General features: G+C 48.9%; 4 protein-coding genes across 4 annotated transcripts; 2 read left to right on the forward strand and 2 right to left on the reverse strand.

Annotated features, from left to right (window-relative positions):
* Positions 1-703: 703 nt before the first annotated feature.
* On the reverse strand, positions 704-2,229 carry ENH_00082170 (hypothetical protein, conserved; the record flags this gene model as incomplete). Its single annotated transcript, XM_013583010.1, has 6 exons — positions 704-744; positions 875-961; positions 1,143-1,192; positions 1,718-1,788; positions 1,931-2,040; positions 2,181-2,229. 6 exons carry the CDS (start codon positions 2,227-2,229, stop codon positions 704-706), a joined length of 408 nt encoding a protein of 135 aa, XP_013438464.1.
* Positions 2,230-8,682: 6,453 nt separating this feature from the next.
* Positions 8,683-10,221, forward strand: ENH_00082180 (hypothetical protein, conserved; the record flags this gene model as incomplete). The annotated part of the gene is made up of 2 exons (XM_013583011.1): positions 8,683-9,652; positions 10,112-10,221. 2 exons carry the CDS (start codon positions 8,683-8,685, stop codon positions 10,219-10,221), a joined length of 1,080 nt encoding a protein of 359 aa, XP_013438465.1.
* Positions 10,222-11,800: 1,579 nt separating this feature from the next.
* ENH_00082190 (F24B9.6, related) lies at positions 11,801-16,878 on the forward strand (the record flags this gene model as incomplete). The annotated part of the gene is made up of 10 exons (XM_013583012.1): positions 11,801-12,128; positions 12,384-12,724; positions 13,080-13,313; positions 13,516-13,756; positions 13,925-14,112; positions 14,311-14,545; positions 15,102-15,420; positions 15,692-15,858; positions 16,429-16,544; positions 16,780-16,878. The coding sequence occupies 10 exons, from the start codon at positions 11,801-11,803 to the stop codon at positions 16,876-16,878; spliced, it is 2,268 nt and encodes a 755-aa protein (XP_013438466.1).
* A 468-nt stretch (positions 16,879-17,346) lies between these two features.
* On the reverse strand, positions 17,347-18,252 carry ENH_00082200 (hypothetical protein, conserved; the record flags this gene model as incomplete). The annotated part of the gene is made up of 1 exon (XM_013583013.1): positions 17,347-18,252. The coding sequence occupies one exon, from the start codon at positions 18,250-18,252 to the stop codon at positions 17,347-17,349; it is 906 nt and encodes a 301-aa protein (XP_013438467.1).
* Between the last annotated feature and the right edge of the window lie 4,044 nt (positions 18,253-22,296).

The following is a 22,296-nucleotide window of genomic DNA, read 5'->3' on the forward strand; positions in this document are numbered from 1 at the left end:
CGACTTTCGCCAACAATAGGTGCATGCGGCTATACTAAACTAAGTCCGAATTCTGTCTTAGGTACTCCGTTTCCGAATTCAGCTCTGGGAATCCACCTGCTGCACCTGCTTGCAAATTATCGGTATGGAGCTGAAGCTTATTCCTACTGACTTCTAAATGAGTCATGCTGCTGCTAAGATAGAACTTCCAGTACAGCGCAAAACTTTTCGCTTGCACGCCGCATCATGAAATACGCAATAAATGAAAACAACGACTCGGCTGCCGCTGAGTCCGGACGTACGCACGCGTACTTCCGTGCACACTTTGTGTAGACGGATGCATGCAGTTACGCCTTTATATATATATATATATATATATTATATATAGGTAAACTCTATATATACGTATATATACATACATTGCAAAGCCAGACCCGAAACACTCCCACCCGATTTCAACACCGAGGGCGCCCAAACAGTCTGGCATGCATTGCTTCGAGCAGTTGATACGAGACCTTTTGTGCATCTGCAGGTCCCGATGATTGTTCGGGCCCTCTTAAACACTTGTGGAACCCCAAACCACCAACACAAGCGGAAACTTCGCGCCGGGCACAGACAGCAGCGCCTGATCATGGAGATCTGATGCTGCCGCTGGTAGTCACTAAGACGAAGTGTTCAGGCACCGCAGGGCCTGCACATCTCTATCGTCTTCCTCTGCCTCCCCTCATGTCCCGTTCATCATCTGAGTAGTCGCGACGGCGTGGACTGCAGCACATGAACGCACAAGGCGTGCAAAAGCGGCGAAAGCTCCACCCCCTTGAGCAGCCAAAAGCTTGTGGTTCACTGCTTCACTGGCCAGATGATACGTTTATCTATCGTCATGTGGGTCCATTACCTGTAGGACCGCCGTCGATCGATGCTACGGCTGCGGCCCCTGCGGCCTCTGTAGTTGTAGTCGCTGCCTTCACTACTATATCCGGGACTGCAGCAACGCGCGTGCACGCACTAAACAACAGTTTTAAAAGCTCCCATTGCAAACAGGATACGTGGAACACTGAACAGAACGCAGAACAAGTAAGCAGCTGCTACTATCAGTTACCTTCTGCGAATATCACGGCTGCGCGGGCCGTCGGGAGAAACCCGCCTCCTCCTCCCGCCCGGACTTGCTCTTCTGCCTTTGGCTCCAGGTCCCTTGGCAATCTCTACTCGCAGGCTGAGGCAAGCAACACAGTGTACATGCACCTGAGTCTACGCTGAGGCGGCGGTAGGGCTTCACCATCTTATAACCTAACAGCTTTGCCTGATCGAGCAGGCCACAGGCAGGCCAGTCACTTGAGCAACTCTGCCCCACGGCGCAAGGCCGAATAAAGGCCTAATAAGCAAATCGTACACAGTGAGTAAACACCGCGTAACGAAGTCGCCGATAGCAAACACACAGGAACAATAAACACGAAAAAACAGAATGCACACAATCATGGTCCCCTCGCGTTAATATGTTTACCCGACAACAGAGCCGCAGCGCCGCCGCAGCCGCAGAGAAGTGAAAACGAAGACAGCAACAGGAGGCTGCTGCTGCAGCAACAGCTGGTGCAGGGTAGGGGCAGCAGCGAAGGGTAGAGTCGAAACGCAGGGAAGCGGCGAGCCTACAACGACCAGAGGCACCTCCGCATGCAATTGATTGAATTCGCACTTAGACGAAAATAGAAACATAAAATGAAATGGAACAACGACTGCTCACTACTTTTCTCGGTGTAGGATGCCGTCTGTCGCCTCTACAGCGTCCCGCGCATCCCGCGCATCTTCAAATGTCTTGAAACAAAAACGAACACCGCCAAAATAAAGCAAACATGAAAGAGGAACAACTCGGCGCAGGAATAACACGATTAAAATAGCCTAGATCCCCATACCCCGAGGCACAACTACAGTGAAAGAGGCCGGCGGGACAGCGCACCACAAATGCAAACCCCGGTGGGTTCCTGGCAACCCAGATGTTGCTAAGTTTTCCATAGCGCCTGAATATTTCCTCTAGCTCAGATGAAGTCGACTCCGGGTCCAAGTTGCCTGAGGTGAAACCGTATACAAATAAGAGCTCTAAAGGACGATGTTGGAGTAATGGATAAAGACGTCGCATCAACAGGCACTCCGCAGTTAAACCCTTCTCGTTGTAAGGAAATCTTCAATCATGTGAAAAGGTAACCCACCCACATACACCTTCCTCCCTTGGGTCATCTCGTCGTCCATACGATGCATCTTCTCCTGACAGCACGCAGCCAGAACCTCACGCTAAAACTTACCCAGTAAGCAGCCAGACGCAGCAAAAACGCCCCCTTCAAAATCGGCGTGTCCGCCCGTTATTCGAACTGTACATGAAAAATTGCGAGTGCGTTTTTAAAGGCATAACGATTCAGGAGTCGCTGTGGCAGCAACGGAAGCCTCCAACAGGCCATCGCGTTCAGTGGATGAGCAGTGAAAAGCCACTCTCACGGCTGTGTTTTTGCAACAAAGTAAAAATCTTACTTGCTACCGTATACGGCTCTCTCCAAAAAGCCAGGTGTATGAAGACGCGCTTAATGTTGCAAAAGGAAATGGACGGTGAGTCGGACCGCCACGACCGCCAAAGTTGTCCACGGCTGGAATCAGGTCGCAAATTATTTTTTATCTTTTTTTATTGTAATTCATCACTGCTGGAATTCACTTTGATTTTCTTGCTGAATGGATGACAGAAAATAACTTGTTGGAACCCAGCCCTAGCAGCCCCACGCTGTGGCCCTTACGGCGCAGCTGTGATGGTGCGGCGATGGTTTTTCACTGTGGGAGTAACGTGTATGAATGAGGTATCTGATTAATTTCTTGTTCCCAGGTTATTGCACTGCGCAGAACTAGTAGTCTCCACAATTTTAGGCTCTTTTGGGGTCTCCCCGTAGGCGGCACTTGGTCCTGGCGTTGGAGATGTGGGTTGCGAATTAGAAATCTGAATCTACTTCGTTCCTTTCGCGGGCCTCTGCATGCGCCCTTTCAGTGTTTCTTTTTAATTGAGCACCCGCTTTAGCTTTAGCGTTTCTTCCCGCTTTCGAGTCAGCTAGGTCGTGACTGCCTCACAAAGATAAACGTTTATTTAATTTGTATGAAAATGTATACATATTTAATAAATTTAAATAAATCAAAAGCATATTTATGTGTACCTAGTTATTTATTAACAAAAATCTGGACGAGCAGTACATAGGTTGCCTTTCGATTTAGCTTTTAGCTCCCAGGAAGCCTTCGGCTTCTCGTAGGAAGGTATTGTTTTTGTGCGTTGGCTATTTTCTGTCCCGCTGAATTTCCGACCGCTTTCGTCCTCAGGTTATATAATCATAAGAGCAGCTTTGGCCAGTTGCACATCTTGCGGCTCCATGTGTGCATTTTTTGTTAGGCTCATTTTCAGAGCCGCAAGCAAACGCATGCAACACTTTTGCGCCTTCCTCGTGTTCGTTATGTAGCTGCAGTACAGTGAGTTTACTGGTGCATTAATCCTCGTAACGTAGTATTGCGGGGGTGAAACTCTTCTGCCATGCGTGAAACTTGGGGGTCCGCAGGAGCCCAGTAATATTGCTGCGTGTATCGTCTTAGCTACGTATCTGATGTATCTTTGACATGCGACTCGTTGGGTGGATAGATATTAGCTGTGGGTACTGGTGCAGCACAGGCCACTGCTGCTGTCAAGTTCCAGGTAGAACTAAGGGGTAGTCTCCTACGTCAAGGAACATTTGACAGAAGCCCAGAACTATTAATGTAGGAGGCCCTGACCAAACCTTCCCAGTCAGCACCACACGCCGCATTGTAGTGCCACTTCTGCAGGCAGTACAGAGCCAAAGCGCCTCTCAGCCAAGAATCCATCACTGCACTCAGCTATCATTTCTGCAGGCAGTAGAAACCGCGTTGCAATCAGAAAGTGATGCTCATCGCAGAGTGCTGGTGGGTGGTGCAGCTCCCTTGCTCAAGAACGTAGTAGCCTAAAGCTCCTTTCCGGTGGTTCCTTTGGAAAAAGTCAGCTTCAAGAGGCAAATACGTACAGAAACTGAGTCGACGTGGCATTACTTCGCTGTGAGGTTTCTGGCTGGACCTTCACAGCATAGCAAGAGCTTTGACTAGACCCCCAGCACCAGGCGAAAAGGATTATTTTTTGCTCAGCTTCCACTCAAACCGTGGTTTTATAACAGTACTGCGTGTTAGAAGCAATGTGTTGAGAGGGGGGAACAGGAAAGACGAAGGTAAAAAACATTTCATACCGGTCTATGCTCTTGGCATGAGGCCTCTCCAGGCCAAGATTCGATAAGGCTTCTCCCGCAGTGTCGAAAAGCCTTCACTTCTTTCAGTGCTCAAAATGAGGCACAATATAAAGCTACTTCTCTGTGCAACCTCTAAAATCTGCTAGTCCTCCCGTAGGAGATTGCTGCTGCAAAGAGCCTTTCCGGCTCTCTTAGTTGCGCAAGCAAATCTCAATCCATGTTCAAATGTTGACAGTTTTGCATAGCCTTCAAGATCTCTCTGCATGTTCACCTGCATTAAAAGGCTGTCAAACATAAAGCAACTCAACTCGCCGTAAATCATCGGTTCTCTAGCGTTTCGTGCTGTTCTGAAGAGCTTTAGTACAGGGTGCCATTTGTGATGGAGAGTTCAGTTTTCACTTCAAAGAGTGCCTGGTCTACAGTAAAAATATTCGAGAATACACTCCGTCTCCTGTTCTCTCTCCGCTTAGCAGCTGCTTCGCAGTTGCGTATCTGTCCTAATTGTTCGTTTTGTGCTGATGCGTGGCGAAAAATACCAAAATTTGAGCTGAGTAAATTCGTATATCCCAACATATCGTTATTGTACATTTTACTAGAGGTTACAGTATTGAGGCTATGTCCAAAGTAGGAATTGATTTAGGGCTTTTTCTCGCCAGCTTCTTGTGCTAGGTATACAGAGGCGAATAGAAAACGGTTGTATATATGCGAACAAACTTATAGCAGTACACATACTTGAAGACTCCTGGCTGCTAGGCATTGCTGGCGTGGTGGCATCCCCTAGACGCTGGAACTGTCCCCTGCATTGTAGTGCTTAGGCGGTGAGCTAAGTGCTCTATTCCTTTTGATACGTCGAGCAGTGCTTAACAGTGGCAGTTAAGTAGCGCGTACACTGCATCTAACCCCAAAACAAGCGAAACTTGACGTCAGCGTGCAAGGCGGATCCTCGGAACCTCCTTGTTGCGTTACTTCACTGGTGTCATCACCCTTTCCGTTCCCCTCATATTGTCTTAATACTGCAGTAGTGCACCATGTGCAGTGCCTAGAATGCACGCAACTACAATGTACCCGAGAGATGGCCTTCAGGGTCATAAAATGCAGAATAAGAACACTGGGGTAGTAAATAGAAGTGGGAAGCGTGCAAACAAAGAAACCCAATGCTCGAAGGAGATGGTAAGGTGTGTTATGCAGATACGCCCACAGTTTGGAGCTGGAGCCACTCATCGGCACCCCTTTCCACTTGAAAGAACTCCATGCACACGCTCTATGATGCTGTAAGCAGTGTTTACTCGATTGCACGACCCTATAATTTGTCGAAATCCTAAACGCCTTCGAGTTATGCCGACGCATCAGCCTACGCACAACGGGCGGCGCCTGGCTTCGTCAAAATAATCGATGCACTAGCGAGAGCATTTTGCCGTATTCATCGTCCAGGACAATAATGGTCTCTTACTGCGCGCCGCTAAGATTACGACGCATAACGGTTATTAGATCCTTACTCACCTGCAGGAGCTCAGTTTGTCGAAGCCTTTAAATAGTCATATTTCTCGAAAGTTTCGTTTAAAGAGCTCACAATCACATTACTTGCAAGATGCACAACTAGGCGGCTGATGCAGTGCCACAGAAAACTGGCTTATAACAGTCTCAGGAGACAAGCACACTAAGCAGCGATTGGAGGCAAAAGTATCCGTGAACTCCGAAAGCCCGGCAGTTTGCAACCATCTTTAACTGCTTCCACGAGCAAGAGCCCATATCTCTTCCACAGTCGCTTTTCTTGGTGCAACTTCTTAGTCACTAGCGTTACAAATTTTTGCAGCGCCATCATCAACGCTCGCTACAGCAGGAAAGGCCCCATTTTCTTCGCACGCATAGGTCTTGGCTTATGAGCACTATCCGATCTTCCGCGAGTGGTGCATTGCTGCAGCTTACCAAGTAGAAGAAGAAACCAGTGCGTCGCGCAGCCGCCGCCTATTTCCTTTTCTAACTGTCTTATCTGCGGATCTGCACTCATAGCGTGTGCCGATCCTACCTAAATGTCTTACGCGGGTGCTCCACAAGCACCATGATCCTGCGACAGCTGGCTATTCTGGCCAGGCAGAGACCATCATAGTTTTCCCCAAAAATTTTGCTGGCTCGGCATGCGTACCTATACTACAGTATGCTGGAAATCCAGCTCTACTCTCGCCTCCCCAAAAAGTCAACCAGAAAGATCCCTTCAGCCGATAACGCTGGCCATTGTCTCACGTTATTACAACCACGCCAGTCTAGATTTAGTAAGTAGCCTGCTTCTCACTATCCCGGATCATGGCTCCATTTTTGTGCTCGTGAATTCTCTCAGCACATTGGCTCATTTTATTCCCACGAAGACGATATAAGCTAGCACCGTTCGACTCTTTTTGTGTACCTTATTCTCAGAAACTGCCCCTATGGCTCATGGCCCTGGAGCTACTTTCAGCTGAACATGCCCCCTAAGTCCTGCGTGCGATGACACTTGAGCGAAGGAGGCACTCGCAGCGGAGGCGTCCAATCGGGGAGGCTCAACCGTAAGGACGGATTGCCTTGTTGCCCTGAGTAGTTTGGCCTTTCTCATCATGCCAGGGGTTAGTTAACCCAGTGCACCGGGGCATAGGCCTGTTGACATCGGCTTGCAGGCCTCGTCTTCACAGCACAAGAAAGTCACTAGAGGCTCAAAACGGCTTACTTTATAAACCAGTATTAACTAGCCAATAGCACCCTTGCTCACCACACACTTAAGAATCAAAAATGGCTAATCTAACCAAGGCAGTCAAGGCACTGCCAACTAAACGGTTTTGAGTCCAGTCAAGCGAGTCGTAAGAGGTAGATTTCTCTGTTATTTCATGAGCAAAGTAGTCTACCGAGATCTCTGGCCCCGTAGACCATGCACCGTTGCATACGAGAGACCAACTCTTGACTCGTGTGATAAAATAGTGCGATAAAATAACTAACCCATTTGTTTTGTAGCTCAAAAGTCATACAACTAATGTTCTTCATGGAACTCGGAGTAGCTTCTTTCCAACCTGCGCCTGCAGCAAGTATGGTGGTGTCCAGGGCCTTGTGAATACTTCCATTTTTGCTCTTGATTTAAAGACTTATATCGCCATATTGGTGGCTCTTTTAGTTGTAATACCGCGTGATTACAGGGATAGCAGCTCAGACCACCTGAGCTCATGCACTTTAAAATACCATTTATATTTAGTATCGGTAAGCCGCTGGCACTCCTCTGAGCCTCCGCTGAAAAACGGAGCTCAGTTTCGATAAGCCAGGGGCGCCCTCCTGAGCCTCCGATCTTCAGCGGAGGCTCAGCGGAGTGCCCCTGGCTTATCGATTTTAAATATAAATGGTGTTTAAAAAGTGTATCACACTCACAATTACTGTTTGCTACAGATTTGCCCTGCCCCTCCAGTGGGCCAGGCCAAATATTACCTACATGACTCCTAACTGGCTACATAGGTACAAGCATGCCTACTAACGGCTAAGTCATTTGCTGAATCCATAAGAAACATTTGCTGATATTTTCCCTTCTGTCTTGCTCCTTCAAGGAGGTTCTTTGTCTGCCTCGTTCTGCGTGGCATGGCTGGTTGCATCTGTGAATGGCATACCTTAAACCTGGCATTGCTGCAGAGCACGCAAAGCGTAGTCCCCTGCAAGGCTCCGGTTTGTTTATCTGGAGATTCAAATCTGCATCATATTTATAACACTGAATGTAAATACCTTCGGAATAGTTCTTGCGCTTCACTGTAGTGCTGCGCAATGCATCTCCTCTAAGATTACACTGGACCATCACCACAACACGGTCTATGCTTTCGTTGTGACCGATCACAGTCATACCGCGACTTCGTGGGATGCAGTATTACAAATTAAAATTATAATGAAACGTGGGTGCTCAGCTACGAAAATCCCCCACTCAAACTGGAGCAGATCTCTTTTGTCATCTCCCAATAAAGCTCCCCAGTGGATCGTCATGGTGTCGGCCGTGAGCGGGCTGAGCGAGCACACGCATAGAAGTAATAAGCTGCCTTTAGAAGGCATGCAATCACATTTGGACCGCTTATTTGAACCAAAGATCGCAATATCCTGTTAAGTGCCTACATTGGTCGTTAATGAGGCGAGATGGAGCGGCAGCCTTGCGACGGGGTGACAGAAAGCATATGCATCGCATTATGCGGCCTTTAGATAGGAAAAGCCCACCTTTGGACAAACAATTCGTATCGAAAAACAGTTATGATTCTTGTTTCGAGGTAGCTGAGACTATGCACGGCGTTACGTGCCTCCCCCGCATGCAGTGCCGTTTCTAGTTCGTTTTGCCCTCGTCAGTGTCCAACAGCAGCACAGAGGAGAAGAGCTTGAAGAAGCGCAGCCGCGATTCTGTAAGCGTTTCACCACCGCGGTGACCGCTAGCGTATTCTCCCATGCAATAATGGACCGAGACCGTCGCTCCCTTTATGCCGAAACTGACTTCAGGTCATACAGTGGCAGTGGCAACAACTATTTCCTCTTGGATGGTCAGGATGAAGAGAAGAATCCTCAGATGCCGGAACTGCGACTGTCGCTGCGGGAACTTCGCATGAGGCACAGGAAATCGACAGCTGCTTCGCTGGGTCTCAACAAGGGTGTCCCGGGCCGTACAGTGAGGGCGTGGATTGCTTGTTTTCTGCTTTTGCCTTTGGCTTTATCGTTATCTGTGGCTAGCCTGAATAGAAGCGAGGAAGAGCAGCTGCAACAACAGCAAAACACTTTGCCCGCTCACGAACCAGATGTCCGAGTCCCCTCGAGCCCCTCATACAGGGCATCAGCAGCTTACGGTACTGCAGGAGATACAGAATTGACGCAAGGGAAATTGCCTATGACACCGAACCTCCACCGCACCTTCCTGTCTCTCAAACTCACAGAGGACAACGGGCTGCTGCGAACGCTACAGGGCCCCGAATGGGGACCAGTAAAAGAAGCGCTGCTGCGTTCAATGGACTCAGTGCTGGAGAGTCAGCCGGACGAGTTTGAAGATACAGACAATAAAGTGGAGACTATGCGGCTGATGCTTGCGATGGACTTGGCGTGTCTTGAAAACGTAGCGGTGGAGACCAAACTGGCTGTAGACAATGCGAGGGCCAGTCAGTCGGATAATCACAGCGAAGACATAGCAGCAAAAATAAAAGCAAACATCGACGCGAGGAGAAAACAGTCTAGAGCAGCCGAGCTGTGGGAGGTAGAGGTGCTGAAAGGCAAGCTGGGATCCAATCCCGAACTCAAAGCCGCGCTGCTCAAGTTGTTGCTGGCCGTCCGCAGCAGAGCAGCGTCAAGTGAGTACCTTAGTGCTACTGCTGGCACTGTGATGCTGCAGAGCGACCCGAGCCCCCGCAGCAAGGCTGAGGAGAATAGGGCTTATGAAGGTCAGACATTTTTGCTCAAGGCTGGCCAGCTGGCCGCCACTGATAGTCACATTAAAGAGAATGTTGTTCCCTGGTTAATCATTATATTCACTACTTTCTGAAAGAACAACTATATTCACATCCCTGTATCAGTGCACATCTGTTCTGTTGCACAATGTCGAAATTATCCGGTAAGCTCGAAACGCTGGCACTACTGCCAAAAATTGCACCTGCAGGAGTAGCAGGTGCAAGACCAGCGGCGGGAGCAGCTGTAATTCCTGAAACTTTCCAGGAGAAGCTCACAAACAAAATGAGGCGATTATTGTTTTTATGTGAGGCTTAACAAATTAGGGGAGCGAGTTAGGCTGGAGCTAGGGTGAGATCGGCGATTATCTGCTGTTAGCACCGTTCAATTTTGTTCACCGTATGTGTTGCCTATCAGTTTCTTTAGATTACTCATGGATGCACTGCGCAGCCCAGAAACTACTCAACCAGTCGAAACTGCCACCATAACAATCATTTTCTGTCAACTGCAAAATGAGGACGGTAGATGTAAGATGCAGGAGAGCCAAGCTGGCAACGGCTGGTAACCCACCTTGGAAGTCTTAGCCTGTAGCCCTAATTTAGCTTGAGCGCTCAGGAGAGCTACGTACGCGACCCCATAGTTTGAAAACATGTGTTGATCTGTTAGTCCCTCAGATGACTTAAAACATTCGCTGCCTAATGCTGTGCACTGTCACTTCAGTACATCTTCCAATTAATGCAGGAAAGCCCTACACTTGGGACGGCTGGAAGCGTATTTGCAGGTTACAGGAGCTGGACTGTTAAGAGGGGCCAGCTACCAGCGAGGTGAAATGAGGCTTGGGAGCCAAGGTAGACCTAAGAGTTGTCATGTGATTTAGGGCCTCGGCCACGCAGTAATGCTTTCAAGCAAACTGAGCTATGGTGTCGACAACTGAAACCAGGTGACATAGTGGGGACAATGCTCTTCGATGTGCTACTTTTTAGTTGAGGGGTCTCACGGAAAGTGCTGAGTTTCATGAACTCTTGAAAGGCCAAGCGTATGCGGATTCTCCTGCTTGTTCCTAAAACTTGCAGAATTGCCCGCCGACATCATTGCTGTAGCCCTTGGCAAAGCTAGCAAAGCACCTTCTTCCCGAGCCCCTTTCTTTGGAACATAGTCCTTACGGCCTAGCCGAGGGCGAAGACATAAACTTTATTTTTTAATGTCGCAGCAGCGCTCGAGTATTTTCGAGACTTGAAGCAACGCTTGCTTGCGGTGTTGCAGTGGCTCTAATGTCAAGGAGCCATAGACGCAGCATCACTATTGTGTTGTTAGGGTTCGCTGGTGCAACTTCTATCACTCAAGCAGAAGACCCTCGGGAAATTTTACTCAATCGAGAAAATGCCCTCTGCAGCAATCATCAATGTCATATACTCCGAATTTGCGGTGTGCTGCGGTCTGACCACAGATCACTCGTTATTTTGCGAGAGTAGTTACACTGGCAATTTTTTGTTAAAATTGTTTATGGATTTAGTTACTTTGCTAATTTGTCAATCGATGCATTTTCATACTACGCGCGAGCTGCAGCAAGTGGGGCTGCGTATGAGTTATGCTGCATGCAACACAGAAACTTCGCAGCCTAACCAAAGAACCCTAGTATCATTGAAATATCAAACCAGTAATTTATTATTCGCGTATCTTTAACCCCGTTTTCCCAGCACGGGGCAGAAGACGTCTACAGCGAAGCCTGAATTTGCGCGGCTCCATATGAACGCAGCCCCGCAAACGTCTGCATTCGCCGATGTTCCCTGTTGCGGCAGCTTTTTTATCCAAAACAAATTGTAAGGGATCCTCTGGAGTTCTACGGAGCTGATTACTTGCATATTTGAGGGTTCCCAGACGTCGGAGTGAACCGGACGACTCGCTTTTTCAGGTAGAATCGCAGTCGTCGATACGCTGGGGCCCTGTCACAAGTTTGTGTTATTCAGAAGCTCGCCAGTTGTACCTACGCAATCGGCATAGCCTGTCGAAATCCTTTTCTGTGTAATATTTATATCCTGTGCCCCCCATCCTCCCTGAAATAGACCTCTTTCTGCCTGGGCGCAAATCGATAGTGGCGACAGCGCCTCTAGTGCCCACACCGCCTTCGTTACAACTGCTGTTCAATGGCCAAGGGTAAACGGGGGGCGGGCCGCAGGCCTGCTGCTTCGTCCCGCAGCACAGCGGCTTCCCGCGCTGCTTCCCGTGGCGGTGCAGCTGCCTCAGTGAATGCAGAATATTTGTCCGACGGCTCTGAGGATTTCTTGCCTCTGAGCGGAGGGAGAAAAGATGAGCAAGACAGCGAAGACGAGACCGCAATTATGCAACAAATGGGACTTGAGGATGCCGAGGACACTGCCAGTGACGAGGATGGGGAAGAAAGCACGGAGGGGGGATCTGCAGAGTCGGATGAGGGTAGTGACGACGATGACCAAGATGATGGTAAAGCATCAGGTGAGCAAACTAGTCTTTATTTGATTTTTCCCGTTTGCATGCATCCACGGCTGCCTGCGCCAGTCAGACTCGAGTTTAGGTGCAGCCAACTACCAACTCCCGCTTCCCCCTCTGTTCATAGACGGCTATGGTGCTGCTGGGGATATCTAGTGGCACTTTTTTTCAAATAACTGAGCATCTGCAGTGTTAAGTACCTCTGCAAACCTTTGCCTAAGACCTGCACTGGTGCTTTTTCGCGTGTGTTGCTGCCGCCAGATGATGACGCTGCCAACTCCGCCCCGAGCTCCGATGAGGAAACCCGCACGGCCTGGGGCCGGAAAGCCAAAGACTTCTACGACGAAAGGAGCGACGAGGAAAGCAGCGAAGACGAAGAGGAGCTGCAGGAGAGAGCGGCTGAGGCGGTGCGGGTGACGGAGGTGGAGGAGATGGAGGGGGTAAGAGAGGAGCACTTCGGAGCCGATCCCAGGTCCATTGAGGCGTTGAAAAAGCTGCTCGACATGCAGGGCAAGTCGCTGCAGCAGCAGCAGAAGGGGGCCGACAAAAAAGCGGCAGAGGGAACTGAACAGGAAATGCTGTGGCAGGCGAGGCTTGATGCGGTAAGCCGTTGGCCCTGTGCGAGGATTCACTGTTTGACAGAGAATCATCGAAAAGCCGAACAAGTGAAGTATATTTCATGGTTAGAGCCATGAAACCAGTTTCATTCCGAAAGCTGGAGTCCAGTCAGAAGGGGGAATGTCCAGGCTTGATAAGGAGCTAATGGACAAGTACTTGCAAGTTTTATTGGGCAACAATCTAATCGTATAGTGAGAGTGGCCATATTGACGGCTTAAAATCTTTCGGGTGGATCACTGCATGCATATCTCATGCTTCTCAGTGAATTTAAGGTGTGCGGGCAGCTGCATAGCATCGTTACATTTCCCCGTTTTTCCGCCTCACCGCTTTTGAATTCAGGAAGTGGGTGCAATTCTGGATGGATTTGCGGTTTCTACGGAGCAGCAGCAGCAGCAGAAACCACAGGCGGCAGCAGCAGGCTTGAGTGAAGATGAATTAAAGGAGATAGTGAATACGGCACACCCCGAGCTTGAGGGGCTGCTACAGGAGCTGCGGGACTCTCTAAAAGAAGTAAATCAAAAAGTCGAGCCGTTAATCACTCTCGCAAAGGCCAAAAAGTTCTTAACTCAAGAGGTGCGTCATCTTAGGTGTACGAGGAACTCATGAACTCACGACCCCGGCACTACAAGGTTAACCTTTCGGTTCTTACTACTACTTTGCTTGTTATTCGACTCATGAGCATCATCATTCTTCTGCTTTTGAAATCCTTATCATCCCGCCTGTGCACTTTTTGAATGTAAAATTTTCAATTTTTGCTTTCGGCATCATATGTCAGGGCGTGTCTCTCTTGGACGCCAAGAACCAGCTGTTGCTATCTTACTTGACATACCTTGCATATTACATTTTGTTGAAGGCGCATGGGGTGCCTATTGCCACTCATCCCGTCCTTGAGCGCCTAATAGAGACGAAGTTGCTGCTGCAGAAATTGCGGCCGATTGAAGCAGCACTGAAGCCGCAGCTGCAGCGGCTGCTGTCTAGTGCAGGGGAAGGTACGCGGCGACCACTATTTTTCCCCTGTTTTTTGTCCCCTCTGTGTTCTGCGTTATGAAGTTGCGTGCTTAAGTCGTCGCAACGTGCATGTGCATTCATACCACTATGCAAATCAGCTGTTGTCACTCCTGCACCTTTTTCTCAATAGATCCGGTAGATTAAAACAATGTATAGGTGTGATTTGTTCTGTTTAGGGTCCCATGATTCAGCGGCGCCTCGCGCACGGCCGGAGGCTTTTACTGCAGTTGGTGAATCTGATGGGGATGAGAGTGGAGATGACAATGGAGATGAAAGTGCAAGTGGAAGTGAAGCCTCAGATGTAGAGGGAGACGAGACCAAACTGTCGCCACAAATGATTGAGATGGAACACACTACAGATAATGTACGGAAGCTTTCGATCAGAAACTGTAAACCCAGTGGCTGGACTATCTGTCTTCTGGTTCTCCTCTTTCTCCATCCCGTCTTCAGTTGGAGTTACAGCTATGGGCACAGAAGCTCGCACGTCTTTCTGGTTATTTTGCTTGATTTTGCATGGGCCATCCATGTTCTTACATTTCCCGTGTTGTTCACCTGTGTTCAGGCCTCAGCATCCAGACGTGCCGCTCGCGAGTTACAACGCGCTGCAGCCCGACTGAAGAAGAGCGAAATGGTGCGGGCAGTGAAGGAAATGACTGGGGATGCTCCTGAGGAAGTAGGAATAGAAAGGTGGCTGGCGGCTAAGGCCCACAAAGCGGCAGCCAGGGAGGCGGGGCTAGTAGCAGACGATGAAGACATGGAGCTGATGAGAAGGTCTTTGTCAAAAAAGGAAAGAAAAGGTAAATCTGCTCATATATGGGTCTACATGGAGTGTTTTTGCGATTAACGACAGATGTTTTTTTCTTCAACTATACTCACTATTCCTGTTGATGGACGGGGAGGCTTAGTGGTTGGGTATGGGGGCGCAGCTGCCCTGAAGTGCACAGAGTGATGTATCAATATTACTTCAATTTGAAATGAAAAACGAAGTTTGCGTACTGAAGTTGATTGCGAAGAGCGCACAGTTGACACAAACGTGCACTAGTTGTGCATTGAAAATGTGGATGCTTGCTTATATATGCCCATGTAACTTCAGATGGTGATCGTATACAGTTAGAAAGAGACGCTTACAAGTAGTTGTCTATAGCGTTTTTGAATAGAACTACAGTTTCACTCGTTGTCGTCGCTCTTCATGCTGCAAATTGCGCCACGGTTCAGAGCCTACTTAAGTACATATTAAGCCGAAAAGATCTGAGAGGCAACGCCCTTTAGCTCTAAGCTGTAAGTATTGTTTTCATTTTGAGGTTTATGTTTATTAAACATAGTTGCATTCTTTTTGCGGTGGTTTGTGCACAGTTCAAGCAGCTCAGCGCGCGCTTTTTGAGCGCCGCGCGGCTCTTTCTGTTGGCTCCACCTTAGAGGATTTATCAATTTTTTGTGAAGAGGAGTTGGGGGGTGTTGGCGAGGACGACAATGGACCGTTTGGCTCGCAAAGTAGAGGGAAAGGGAAGGAAAAAGCCAGAGGGAGAGGCATGTTGAGTCACTATTTGAATGCAGCAAAACAAGCAGCAGAAGAAAACAAGAAGCTGAACAAGGCGTTTGCAGAGAAACTCGTCATCGCCAGACAACAAAATCTGCAGCACTTGAACAGGAAGAACCATAAGGAAGTGAAAAAGTGAGGAAACGGGTTCCACTGCCAAGAGATGAGGTGTTTGCTCATTTGAAAAGTGTTCAAAGCCACACAGTGCTGTCGCTGGGCTAGTTTTCGTCAAAGTTTACAGTGAAGCACAGAACGGAGTCCACTTTAATGCCTCAGCGTACTAAGTATGCGTATGTAGACATTTACTATGTATTTATAGTAAATCTCCGTGCAACGTTTAATGTCAAATGCGCTAGTTAGCGTAGTGCTCTTAAAGCAACACGGAAGGTGATTTATATCGATTCAGGTCAGCTCCAAAGGAAACGAAAGCAGGGGCAGAAGAAAGTGAAGACGAAGAATTTGCGCGTTTAGTTGAGGAGACAAAAGTGCGAAAAGAAAAGAAGAAGCAACAGATGAAAGAAAAGGCGGAGCAGTTCCTACCAGAAAGTGAACCAGAGTTTGAAGGAAGAAGGCGTGAGTAGGCTCTAAACGTTGTAGTGTTTCATTTAGTGCATGCATACCAATTCATTACTCAACTGGTTTCTTGCTTGCCTTTCCGTTTATGTTTCTAGATGCGTAGCATACCGCTATTTCGGTCTTCATTCAGCCGTAGTTATTCTCTGACAGTTTGATGCGTGGATGAATAAGTTGCTGTTTGCTTGCGTTTATCGTTCGTACTGACTTTGGACCTGAAGTTTTACTTCAGCAACTTGTCCATGCGCATTTTGTTGATATTTTTGTACAGTACTAGTGTGGGTCTTCGTACAGCTGCGTACATTGCTTTGCGTACACATGCAGTAAATATTTATATTTATATACGCAAGCGCAGTGGGTGCATACATGCAATATATATACGGTGTATGAGCGTGTGCATCTGCTTACGCGAATTCGTGTGTATATTTGAGATACTGCATCTGAATATAAGCCAGGTGTGCATTCGTGCACGTGAGCATGCTTGTCTATCGTGTAACCACTGAAAGCATTACTGGACAAATCTGCATTATATAACCATTAGTGTCGATTCCTTTTACTTATTTCATATAGACGTGACGAAAGAAATAATGGCAAATAGGGGGCTCGTGAGGAAGCGAAAAAAGTACGAGGGAAATGCACGCGTCCACAACCGAATGAAGTTCGAACGGAAAGCGAAGAAGCTCAAAGTGAGACTCTCTCACTTGCTTGTTTGTGCTTGTCGTTCCGTTTTCCCCGTTAATTTGGTTTACTCTGTCCCTTTCGCTTTAGGCCGTTTCCTCTTTGTTGTTCCCTCTGTCGGGTCTACTTCTTTCTGCTCCGCTTTAACGGTTTGCCATATGGTGCTCTTTGGCACCCATCGGCGATGATAGGCTTAACCAGCCGGTATGTGAGTTGTGTTCAATATGTCCTTTCTCTGTGCAGTCACTGAGGCCAGAAATGCGTGCAGTGGAAGACCGGAGCTACGAAGGCGAAGTTTCTGGCTTGCGTGCAAACCTGAAGAGGTCGCGAACACTGCATTGAAGCTCCTGGCACTTGTTCCAGCTTAGCTGATCAGCAATTAGTTGTCTCCTTTCACGTTTTTTTTCCCATCTGAAGGGGCTTGGGCAAGGGCCTCGCTACACCTGACTTGCTGCTTTATTTCGTTGCTTTTCAGCTGACTTGGGTTTTACCTAGCTATATTTCAATTCAGGCCGTTGACATGCAGTTGGGGTATCAGTCCTAGTATACGCTGGTTGAGTTCAGGCCAGTGCCCGTCTTGAGTTCCTCAGAAGTATGATAGTCTTTGAACTCGAGTTTACTCTGAAAAATACTGAGTTACGTGGATCCAAAGCTTTCTTGCTTCTTCATGCTGTCAAATTGTGACTCTTCCGGAACCCGCGAAGGATATGTTTACACTGTGTACAACCTGCATGGATATTCGTGATAGTGATGCCAGTAATTGCAATTAGCTCTATCAGTAACACGCATTACATCGTACGAGCAACCAGCCTACTGCCGGGGCTCGTAGGGCGTGACGTTGACAGTGACAGTGTAGTCTTGCTGCTCCGGGTTGACTTGCACCTCAATGGGCTCGCTTGTGACCAAGTCGCCCTTCCTGGGGGTGCGCTCCTCCTCCTGGGCGTTGGTGTAGCCGTCCCAGCCCACATGAACTGCGGCCTCAATGGTATACTTGACGGATTCTTCTGGAGCAGTTGGCACCTTTGCGCAGAGGAAGGCGGGAACTGGCTTCTGAGGCACGTAGATCGCACTGATATCTCCGGCGAAGAGAGAGATAACCTCGGGCGCTCCGGTGTCTGGGTCTGTCTCGCGCAGAGTGACCACCAAGTATGTGGGCTTGGGCAGGGAACGGGGAGCTTTAATTTCCACTGCAGCCTTCACAGCGATGCCAGACACGTCTTCAGATAGCTGCGTAAAGTTGCAGTCGGCCACAGAAAGCTCCCCGTTGCTGCTGCCGCTGTCCACCTTGGCCAGGGTCAGGTCCGCCTCGTAGCTGTCGCTTCCCGCTGTGACTACGGTTTCCCCAATGCACTCAACTCTGTCTTCCTCGCTTGCATCCAAGATGCGGGCCTTGAGTGAGATCTTCTGGGCGTCAAGCTTCTGCATGTCGGCGCAGAAAGAATAGGGGATCTCGGACTCTGGAGTGTACTGCTCGAGGGGAATGGTGTGCGTGTAGATTGGGGCCTTTGGCTCTTCGCCAGATGCCACCTCTTCAGACACATCAATCGTCAGCACAGCGTCACGAGACAGACGTCTTGGCCTCTCGTTTTCATCAAACGTCGCGCGGCCTTCGAAACGCACCTCCCCAGCAGCACAGGGGGGAGGGGTTTGTTCAGGCTCAGCGCGCACAGCCAGCGCGGCCGCAAGGGCCACGGCGATCAGGTGCTTAGGAGCCATTTCCCAACTATGTACCGAAACCTGAAAAGCAATACAAAGGGGTAGACGACTCACGGATAGAAACCGGCCATTACTCGACTGTTTCGCGAGTCACATGTAACACGGAAGTCAGATGCAAACGCACAGGGTGGGGGGCTGGCGAGAAGAGGTCTAAACCGAAGCACTGAAATAGCTGCGCCGACGTTGGCAAACACGAAGTGAGCATTAAAGACTCAATGCATTGACGGTCAGGTGGGAAAACAAAACATTGAGTAGTTCCAATTCAATTTCATATCCTGGTAATGATTAATGGAAGAAGACAAGTATGAAAGCTTCACTTTCACTCCTGCGTTTGGGTTGCTCGCGGACGCTCACTCAGAAAAACAGGACAGAAAAACCCACGGCCAAGAGTTCCCTTCCTTACCTGCAGTAGTCCAAGGCTTGAACAAATGGAAGAAAGCTTTTAATGTTCTTTTAAATGACGTAGTCATCATAATTTATGAATCCATCCAGCCTGCGTACTGTGCGCTGCTGCCTGATAGGCGGGGTGTCGCCTATCGCTCAGGCTGCACTGGTCGCGCTGCCGACCAGACCGGGTGTCTGTGAGCGACTATTTCACCAAGTTGCGGCTTTACTCACATGAAACACAAGCAATTGGACGAAAAATCTTGCATTCTAACATTTAAGTGCTTGAAATATCGCGGAAATATATCACTGTTGGCACACTTCCACTTGAGCACCCCACTGCCCTCTTTGCGTTGTCTGCTGAATCGAGCGCACTCAAACCAGCCTTGCATCTTGACAAAGCAAGCCGAATTATTTTTGTATCAGTTTAAGTCTGATAATGAGTCAATTTGAGGCCTACACACAGCGAAATTATCGCGCCTTGCGGGCGGCTACGGAACATCATCGCACCATCAGAACACTCCCGCGTACCTGGACTGACAGCTAGCTTGCAATGCTTCATATCAACGCTAAATTGCATAAGTTTGACCTGTTTCAGACACGCAAAAAGGGGACTGACTGAGGTCCCTTCTGAACTTCCGGCGCTCGTCTAGATGGTGACCTTCGGCATCAGATGCTTTTGCACGCAACCACACAATGGATATGCCTTGCACAGCTAATGGTAATAACATATGACAGCTTTTGGCTAGCGTTTGAAGGCTGGGCAACTGCAATGCCACATACCATGAACAGCCACCGAGATGATACTAGAACAAGTACCGGAAGCTGCGCGTGGTGGCCGCATATACCCGTAGCAAGTCTTGGGTCCTTTCAGCTAGTGTCAGTTGGGTGTGGACAGCCGCAGGTAGTAGTGGAAAGCCATAGGTAATTTTGAAATTTTGGCTACGGCCAGCCTGCTGCTCGCCTACGTTGTGCGTGCCACTAATTGGAGGCAAAGGTACAGTATGGCGGGGAGACTTTTGAGCTTTCTAACTAAGTAGAAAAGCCGAAGCAAATATGCCGATATGTCTACATATGCGCAAACGTGTACCTGTGTTAGGGCAGGCCCTTTTATTTCGAATGAACATATGATATGCTAGGTTGCCTGAATATTATGTTGCAGTCACACGCATGCATTTGCGCTTTCATGTGACTGTGAATGGCTTTATGATTTCAAATTTGTATTTCTTCTCTCTGCTGTAGCGGAAAGTAGTCGTCAGCTATTCTTAGCGCCCTATGATTTCCCGTTTTCAAGCTTCTTGTGTTTGAATAACACTCATGTCCCTGAGCTCCTTTACATCCACTTTTTACTCTATTTGTTTGGTGCACTCCCTCTTCTTGTTCTTTGGTTGCATAGATGATGTACTTTTTTCGTTTATCGCCTCGCTGCATTTCAGTTTTATCTTCTTTGTTTGTTCTTCCCTTTATTTAGTTGATTGAACTGCACACCAATTGGACTAAGAATACCAAAAGTATAAAGCGAAACAAGAAAGCAAAGCAACAACCCCCAAGCTGCCTTCGTCATATTTGCTTGTGTTTTTCCGTTCGTTTCGTGCATTTTACCGTTGTGTGGCTGTCGCAAGAAATCCTCAACCCTAGGCCCTAAACCCTAAACCCTAGGCCCTAAACCCTAAACCTTTGATACTGCAGTGTGTGCTGAAATGTGCAGCGGACAACAGCTGCAGGTACAGTATCCACATCAATGACATCAGAAATAAAATCTTTCGCAGAAGCAACTGCAACAACAACCCTAGCAGCAGGAGCGTCAGACCTACTGCGAATGCCTTGGACACCGTTTCTGCTGCTCTGAGTTGGTACTTGTTGAAGTCTATTTGCAGCCCAAGTGCTCCTCCAATCTAAATCAAACTTCATCTGGGCTCAACAAACTCTGTTGCTGGGAAAAATTTAAATTCTAGTGTTACTTCTACTGAAACTTATTGCTGGTATAGTGGGGTACCGTGGAACAGCGGCAGCGTTCTGCGGCCGCTGGTGTGGCGGCGACGAGAATTTAAAACGATCATGAGTGAGAGCCTAGAAAATGGAAAATTATGAATCAAACAATTGAAATTAATTTACTCTTCGCCACTTTCGCATTGAAAATGTAACGGATGGCAACTTCAGCATTTGTTGAGCTGAGGTCGGCCTGCACACCGGGGCATCGAGCGCTGCTTGCTGAGTGAATAGAATAGGCGAACACGAATCGTCTTAGATTATGTAGAAAGAAGCAAAAAGGAAAATAAATATAATAAGTTATACCGACCTTAAGTACGTCAAGGACTCGGGCGCTACAGCCCGGAGACAGTAACTGTGAAGGGAGCGACAGCCTCAGCGATTTCCGAGACACTCCATGCTGTACATTGACCTTTATTTTTTTCATGTAATAGCTTTGAGCCCTTGGAGAATCCTTAGTTTGCTGTTATTTTTTTGCGAGCCTCTGCCAAGGATGCGCCGCATGCAGCAGCAACGGGAACAACGGCTGCAGCACCAGAAGCCTAATTAGCAGCAGCAACAGACTGCTACTCTCGTCGCAGCTGCCCGGTTGAGCTACCGGGGTCCTTTATGCGCCAGGTCTTCTCCGTTGCGGCGGCAACAGCAACAGCAGCGTAGCCAGCGGCAGCAGCAGCAGTGAGCTCCGTCTCGTCCTCATCCAGTACCTGCTGCTGCATGCAGCTTCTCCGTTGACACGGGAGAACCATCTTTTCCTTACCTGCCTCCTTAGGTACGGCCGAAGCTGCGTGCATTGGTCGTTTCTGTGCCGCAGCTGCTGCTGCTGCCGCAGTTGCTGCTGCTGCTGCTGCTGCTGCTACTGCAACTGCTGGAGCTGCGGCTGCGTCGTCTTTGCACTGGAGACTCGCTGGATCTCGTGTGGGCTGGCCTGGAGCTGCTGCTGCTGCAGCACCAGGAGCACGGGCGATGCTCCTGCTGCTGCTGCAGCACCAGGAGCATTGGCCGCGCCAGAAGTAGTACGAGCAGCAGCAGCAGCAGCTTCTATCGCCGCAATGCCTGACTTCCGCCGCATGAATTCCTGGTTCTTTGTTGAGGTCACGGCAGCCGCTGCAGCAACTTCTGCTGCAGCAGCAGCAGCAGCGCAGTCATCAGCACCACTAGCAGTAGCAGCAGCATGAGCAACAGCAGAAACAACAACTACAACAGCAGCAGCAATAATAACAGCTGCAGCAGAAGCAGCCAGGGACCTTGGCCTGGGCATATGCGAGCCCCCAGCGCATGCACTGATAAGTCGCACTTTGGTTCTCGCCATTCTCTCCATAACTTGCCTGCTGCTGCTGCTGCTGCTGCTGCTGCTGCTTACCAAGAGCAGCAAACCCAGTATTCCAGCAGCAGCGGTTACAGTAGCACGGCTCCCGAGAACAGCAGCAGAAACTCCACGGCCACAGTAGCAGCAGCAGCATAAAAAAGGGAAAAGCCAGCGGCAGCAGCAGCACAAGGAGCAGCAACGGCAGAGCTAAAACCACCAACTGCAGCAGCAGCAGGAACACAACCAACGGCAACAGCGGCGGCCACAGCAGCAGCAAAAGCTGCAGCAGCAGTGGCAGCAGCAGCACCAAAACCAGGAAGAACAGTAAAGGAAGCGACAGCAAGACCGGCAGCAGCAGCGGTAGC

This window comes from Eimeria necatrix, genomic scaffold (assembly GCF_000499385.1).
Source record: "Eimeria necatrix Houghton genomic scaffold, Enh_scaff8, whole genome shotgun sequence".
Classification (NCBI taxonomy): Eukaryota; Apicomplexa; class Conoidasida; order Eucoccidiorida; family Eimeriidae; genus Eimeria; species Eimeria necatrix.